At 56.2% G+C, this 6,813-nt stretch overlaps 2 protein-coding genes across 5 annotated transcripts in view; one reads left to right on the plus strand and one right to left on the minus strand.

Moving 5' to 3' along the window:
* Positions 1–736: 736 nt before the first annotated feature.
* FAM187B (family with sequence similarity 187 member B) lies at positions 737–4,811 on the minus strand. The gene is made up of 2 exons (XM_024199979.2): positions 3,118–4,811; positions 737–1,060 (listed from the first exon to the last, which is right to left on the minus strand). The coding sequence occupies exons 1-2, from the start codon at positions 4,195–4,197 to the stop codon at positions 737–739; spliced, it is 1,404 nt and encodes a 467-aa protein (XP_024055747.1). The 5' UTR covers positions 4,198–4,811.
* A 1,429-nt stretch (positions 4,812–6,240) lies between these two features.
* LSR (lipolysis stimulated lipoprotein receptor) overlaps positions 6,241–6,813 on the plus strand; it is a 16,985-nt gene continuing 16,412 nt past the window's right edge. For all 4 annotated transcript variants that reach the window (XM_024199973.2, XM_024199974.2, XM_024199975.2 and 1 more), the window contains exon 1: positions 6,241–6,409. In XM_024199973.2, coding sequence (XP_024055741.1) covers positions 6,340–6,409 — 70 coding nt within the window. In that variant the 5' untranslated portion in view covers positions 6,241–6,339. The remainder of the gene's footprint in view (positions 6,410–6,813) is intronic.

Raw genomic sequence — 6,813 nt, forward strand, 5'->3', positions numbered from 1 at the left:
TGTAGCCCCAGATCTGTGAGAAGAGTAGGGTTTAGTGGATAGAAGCAGGGGGAGGGTGGCTGGGAGCCAAGCCTCCTGGGTTCTATTCCTAGTTCTGCTCCTTAACCAAGGCCTGGGCTAAATGGACCTCTCGCCGTGGGGCAGCGTGGCGAGGAGGGATACCGGGGTAGATGGGCCCATTGCTTTGATCCAGCGCAGAGTGGGTTACACAGCTGATAACTGGCCTACGGAGAGGAACAGAGGCAGGGAGCTGACTGCAGACAATCCCACACCATCATGCTGTGCCCATGGTGCAAGGAGAGGCTGGTAAGTCTCTGGGAACAGTGACCCCTACTGGCCAGGTGGGGGGCCTACCTCGTGGTGGCACTTTAAAGGTGGCTGGGGCATCTGTATCTGAACACTGGCTTTTTAGCGCCCTCTGCTGACTGGGGTAGGCACCTAGGCTTGGCATGCAAATAAAATCAGGGCTGCAAACTCCTGCAGCACAGCGCCCCCTAGCGTTATGTCCAGGCATTGGGGCCAGCCCTGACTGCCAGGGGCAAGCACCCCCATCCTGTCCCGCTCCCTGCAGCATAGCACCCCCTAGGGCATTGGGGACAGCCCTGATTGCCAGGGGAGAGCACCCCCACCCCGTCCCGCTCCCTGCAGCACAGCGCCCCCTAGTGCACACCTAGCCAAGCTGCTGGTCAACATGTTTATTCCCCAGCCCCTTGAGCCGATGTCAGCTGCAGCCCCCTCAAGCCATGATGGCTCCTGGCTTCCTGCGGCAGGATTGCAGGATGCTGAGGAAGAGGAGGAAGATGAGGAAGATGGCCAGCCCCACCACCAGGGACTCGATGGCCGAGTAGGCGCGGGTCAGCTCCGGGGCGGGGGCCAGCACCCTAGGTGGGGTGACCAGGAACCGGCCCACCAGCCGGCCGCCCACGTAGCACTGGTAATAGCCGGCATAGGTGCTGTTCCAGGAGGAAAGCAGCAGGGTCCCGCCGCCGGTCGCCTTGTCCAGGCCGATGGAGCCGTTGCGTTGATGAAGGTCCAGCCAGGTCAGGGCGGTGGGGCCTTCCTGCCAGTACACGGGGCTGGGAGCAGACAGAGAGAGGTTAGCAGAGCCGGGCGTGGGCCTTGCACATGCTCACTGGGTGCCAGGACTCCTGGGTTCTCTCCCCAGCTCTGGGAGGGGAGTGGGGTCTAGAGGTTAGAGCTGGGGGGCTGAGAGTAAAGCATTACCCTTCTGGGGGGCACCAGCTCTGCTCCAGCCCCAGAGCGGGGAACTGGCTGGCTCAAGGGGCGGGGAATGGGACCCCTCTAAGGGGTTCTGGCTGGAATGAGTTCACCCGGTCTCTGTTCATTTCAGCTGGCACTAACCAGCCCCCTTGCTCTCATCACCAGAGGCCGAAGGCTGGCTATCCATGGAGCATGATCTCCCTTAGAGGGAGACCCTGGGGGTGGGGGTGTCTGGGGTGGGGGGGCTAAATTGGTCCAGGTGGCCGGGACTAGGATGGCGGGAATCTCTCCCTCCCTCTGTGCTTATCTCTGGAATTAACAGGCAGCAAAAATTTCAGAGTCAGCGTCTGAGATGTGTCTGGCCCACAAGATATTACCATCCCCACAACAGCAAATGCCAACCCCACCAGAGCCTTAAGCACAGGCTGGGGCTAGAGTGGGATCAGATTTGCCAGTGAGACGTCTGCAGCCGGTAGCTAAACTCATCTGCACTGATGTGTTATGAACATACACAGCTAGGCAGGGCTGGAGCGGGGATGCCACCAAAACAGGCCTCATGAATGATTTGAACCCTACTGCTTGAGCTACAGGAGAAGCATGGTTAGCTGATAGCAGTAGTAGGTTATTCTCCAAAGCATCAGCCACAAGAGGGCGACCTGGCATTCACTTTTAATGAGGTGTTCTGTCGAAAAATTGCGAGATTGCCTTAAAAATGGTGAGATCAGCTTCAAAAACTCTTTGTTTGGTTTAAAAAATGGTGAGATTGGCTTTAAAAAATGTCTGAGGCTGGCTAAAAAACTGTGAGAGCAGCTTCCAAAAATCATAAGGTTAAAGAAATGATCAGTGTCAGGTTGGTTTTAGTTGGCCCTCTGATGTTGGAGGTGGGAGGAGTCACATTTCCAAGGTTTTCTCTGTAGCCATGAAGACTAGTCATGTTTTTTCCGTGAAAGCTGAGAGGCTCTAGAACTAACATGATTCCAGCAGTTGAGGGCTTTAGGAAAATCATGAGTCACAGTAAAATCATGAGAGCTGGCACCACTTGATGCTACCAGAAAATAGCGCATGGGGAATGAATTAACGAGGTGTGATCTTCCTGTCGGGATTTGGGATGAAGTTAGTGGATGGGTCAGAAGCCCCCAGAGGTGGAATTTGTATCCCCTGAGCAGGAGCTAGACTCATTTGGAGCCAAGACGCCTGGTTTCATAGCCAGTATCTCTTGTATTAAAGTGTGCTGGGGTTTTAAAAGACCATACACGGTCCGGGACTTGATGTTACACTTTGGTAAAGATGGCATTGACATCAGCACTGATTACGAGGGGAGAGCGCCCCCACCCCACCCTCTGCAGCACTGCGCTCCCTAAGGCTATGCTGGGGCATCGGGGCCAGCCCTGACTGCCTGGGGAGGGCCCTCACCCTGCTCCCTGTGGCACAGCGCCCCCTAGTGCCATGCTGAGGCATTGGGGCAGCCCTGACTGCCAGGGGAGAGTGCCCCATACCCTTCTCCCTGTGGCACAGCACCCCCTAATGCCGGGCTGGGACTTCTTTGTTCCAGGCACTGTCTCCTGATCCCACAGCTCAGTTTCGACCAGGGTGAAAGTTCAGTGCGGTGGTAAATTATTAACCCGGCTCCCGTTCCCAACACCCACACAGGAACCAGCTCAATGCAAACAAGCTGGGCCCAAGTTCCTTCTGACTCCTTCCAATCTACCCCCGTTCCCTCCCGGGGGCCCCTCCAGCTTCACCCCACCAAGGAGCCTGGATTTATCCCCGTACATTAGGGCCGGATTCTGCAACAGACCTGAGCTCCTGGCTAGGGGACAGATTTTTAGGATGGGGGGGGGGATATTGCTCTAGATAGGCCGCCCATGGGTCTGATCTGGGGTGGGGTGGGAATACCAGCTGAGGTGGGACCATGGGTCTGATCTGGGATGGGGTGGGAATACCAGCTGAGGTGGGACCATGGCTCTGACCTGGGGTAGCAAGGAGGGGACCTGATACCAGGGTAGATGGGCCCATGGGTCTGATCCGGGGATGGAGGGTGGGGATACATAGCTGCATGGGCCCCTGGGTCTCCCCAGCATGGCATGGCTCCTTGTACCTGTATATAGAGGCTGTTGGGCACCTCAGCCTGGCGCTGGCGTGGGGCAGGGCTCGGTAGCGGGTGATGACAAGGATGGGGGCCTTGCCCCATTCATCCCGGCTGGGGGTGTAGGCCCTGTCACATGGCACCTCACAGCTCTCCACCCGCAGCTCCGGCCCCCGCTGGGGCAGCCCTCGCCCAGCCAGCCCGCATGGCAGGGGCCCCTGGGGGCGCGATGCCAGCCGGGCGTAGCAGAATCCCACCCGCTTCCTCTCGCCGGGGCCGCCGCAGCGGTCGCAGGGCTGCCAGCGCGCCCACGTGGTGAACAGCTGCCCCCGGGCCCCGCCGGCCAGCTCCACGGTGGTGTTAGCCAGGGCGGCCTCTCCCAGGCTGGCGTGGCTGATGTGGAGGCGCCCGGCATCCTGGAAATCCACCTCGTAGTAGGCCAGCATGGTGTCGCCACGGCGGCAGGTGTAGATGCCCGAGTCCTCCACACCGGGATCCAGAATCCGCAGGTCGCCCCGGAGCAGCCGGGTTTTCAAGCGCAGCTGCCACAGCTTGGCGCGAGTGGGGATGAGCGCCAAGGGGTGCCCGGTGCGGATGAAGGTGGCTGGCCGCTCCCCGGGCCGGGAGGGATCCACATACTGCCAAGAGACCGGGCCCTGGTGGGGGGCGCCTGGGCACCTCAGGGTCACAGGGTTGTCTGAGATCAAGGCCAGGGTGCATGGGCGGCCCGGGAGGCAGGGCTCTGGCAGGGAGACACCTTGGGATGGGTCGCCATTGGCCACAGCAGAGATCAAGGCAAAGAGAAAGCTGAGGGCCACTGCTCGGGGGCACATGGCTGGCTGGGGTGTGCCCAGAGGCTGGAGCAGGAGGCAACGGCTTGCTGACCTCATTGTGATGTCATCCGTCTGAGAGTGAGGTCATAATTGCCCTAGCTCAGCAGGGGCCAGCTGGGGAGCCCCAGGGAGAGCTGGATTCTCAGCTCCCTGAGGCCAATGGTTTTGAGAATCCTTGGGAAAGTTTTTGGGAACCATTTTATTGAGGGGAGTAAAGTTTTCAAAAACTTTTCATAGAGAAAACTAAGGTCCCAATCCTACAAACACATATGCATGTGCTTGCAGCGGAATTACTCCACTCCCACTGGGAACTCACTTGGCTATGTCTACACAGCCCTTTTGTCAATAAAACTTTTGTCAGTCAGGGGTGTGAAAAAAACATCTCCCTGACCGACATAAGTTTTACCGATGTAAAGTGCTGGGGTGTACAGCGCTTTCGGCGGGAGACGCTCTCCCGCCAACAACACTACCGCCCCTCGTTGGGGGTGGTTTTATTTTGTCACAAAGAGCGGCTACACTGAGTACCTTACAGCAGCAGTGTAGACATAGCCTTAAAGTAGGCAGATGTTTAACAGGAGCAGGACTGAAGCCCTGAGACCCTCCTCCCCTGTCGCCCATTCCCAGATTCTGGCAAACAAAGGCTAGGGATGGCCAGAGCGTTGTCACTTCTCTTATACTTACATTGAAAGCTCTTTGCAACAGGGACTGTCTTTCTGTCCTGTGTTTGTATGTCACCTAGCACATTGGGATCCTGGTCCGTGACTAGGGCACCTAGGTGTTACATCGATCTAAATAAAATAAATAATAATTAATAAACATTTTTTTTAAATTGGAAGAGGGAAAGTTTTGGAAACTTTTATTGTGCCGAGAGTGAAGTTTTAAAAACTTTTTTTCCATAGGAAAAGTGTTTTAAACTCTTTTTGGGAGGTAGAAAAAAAATTTTGAAACTGTTTTTTGGAGGGGGAAATGTTTTTGAAATTTTTGTGGAAGGAGAAAAAGTTTCAGAGATTCTTGGAAGGGTAAAGGGTTTTCAAAACTCGTAGTAAAGTTTCAGAAACTTTTTTTAATAGGAAAAGTTTCGGAAACTCTTTTTAGAGGCAAAAAGTGTTTGAAGCTTTCTTTTGGAGAGGGAAATTTTTTTCAAAACTTGTGTTGAGCAGGGCGGAAAGTTTCAGACACTGTTTGCAAAAAAAGTTTTCAAAATCATTTGTTGGCAGTGGAAAAAGTTTCAGAAACTTTTTTGGAAGGGGAAAAAGTTTTGAAAGTTTCCGCTTCCCCCTCCAAAAAAGTTTCTAAAACTTTTCACTCCCAATTTTGTTTCCTTCCTTTAAAAGTCTTTAAACCTTGTTGGACGGTGTCTGTTAGATCAAGATGGCTTTAGGCCTGAGGCCAATGGTAAAACTCCACTTTGATCCCAGTGCTACTGGCCTTGTAAGCAAGAGAAACAACACACACACTATGCCTGGCTGCACCTGGGACAGTCCATTTCCCAATTATGTGAGGGGTGCTATATTTATTGTGAGTCAGAACTTCCCTCCTCCCAACTCCTTTAAAAAGTTACTTTGGTTTATCCCACTCCTTTCTCTAGGGTGTGCCCCTGGGCCAGTCCATTTTCATAAAGGGGGGAATGTTAAATTCATCCTTCCCCCTTTTTAAAGTTACTTTGGTTTCTCCCACAACTTAGTCTAGGGTGTGTCCCTGGGCCAATTCATTGGCATAGGGGGGAGGGCAAACCAACCAAGTTCTCTCGCAATTTCCAACCTACAAATTGGTTTGCCCCAAGTACCCGCCTATGGGTACCTGGGCCGGACCATTTTCAACCCCGGGGGGGGTCAGGGAGACAGGTGAGGTGTTTGTTTATTTTAAACCCCAGCTTTAAAGGGGAAGGGGGGAAGCCCCTGATTCAAAGACACGATGGAGTCAGAGTTGACAGCCCACGCCTGAGGGGCTGCTGAGCAAGAGGGAAGTATTTCTCTTCTTCCCCCCCCCCAACTCCCGTGAGGAATTGGTACGTCCCGCCCCTTGGGCGAGGCTGCAGCACCTGAGCTGGAGACAGACGCGCGGAGCGGGCGGGCGAATCAATCGGGAGTCGGACGCAACCGAGTCAAGCGGGCAGCGCCCCCCCTCCCCCACCGGCGAGAGCCCGACGCGGGCGAATCAACCCGGCCGCCGGCTCCGTGTTGCTTGAGGGAGGCGGGGATGGAGACCCGGCGACCCCAGCCGGCTCTGCGGACTCTGTTGTGGCTCCTGGTCGGCGCGTGGGTCTCAGGTAACCGCCCTGCCCGGAGAGCGAGCGGCGGCGGCAGCGCTACACCCCTCCACCCTCGCCCCTCCACCCTCCTCTGAGGGGGGAGTTGCGTGCTGCGGGGTCTCCCGCCCCGAGCTGCAGGGGGGTGGGAAGGGAGAAACTCGACGGCTGATTGGAGGAGAGAGTTGTGAGGGGGGATTAGCTCCGCCCAGCTGTGGCTCCCTCAGGGTGGGGGCTGCTGTGCCCCCATGGGGGCAGGGGGGTTGGAGTGGGTCCCTGAGCTCCCCCCCATCTGGGTGTGCTCTTAACCTTACTAGTTGGAGTGGGGGAGTCTCTGGGCTGCTCCTGTAGTGGGTGTGGGGCAGGGTAGCGTGGGTCCCTGGGCTGCCCCTTGCCTGAGACCCCACTAGTGGGCATGGGGGGGT

This window comes from Terrapene carolina, unplaced genomic scaffold (assembly GCF_002925995.2).
Source record: "Terrapene carolina triunguis isolate 2854851 unplaced genomic scaffold, T_m_triunguis-2.0 Scaffold493, whole genome shotgun sequence".
Taxonomy (NCBI): Eukaryota; Metazoa; Chordata; order Testudines; family Emydidae; genus Terrapene; species Terrapene triunguis.

Coding starts and splice junctions, on each gene's coding strand:
- FAM187B (XM_024199979.2), bottom strand. CDS start 4,197: ATGAGGTCAGCAAGCCGTTGCCTCCTGCTCCAGCCTCTGGGCACACCC. Junction 1,061..3,117: donor CCATGGTCCCACCTCAGCTG/GTATTCCCACCC, acceptor GTGTACTGGCAG/GAAGGCCCCACCGCCCTGAC.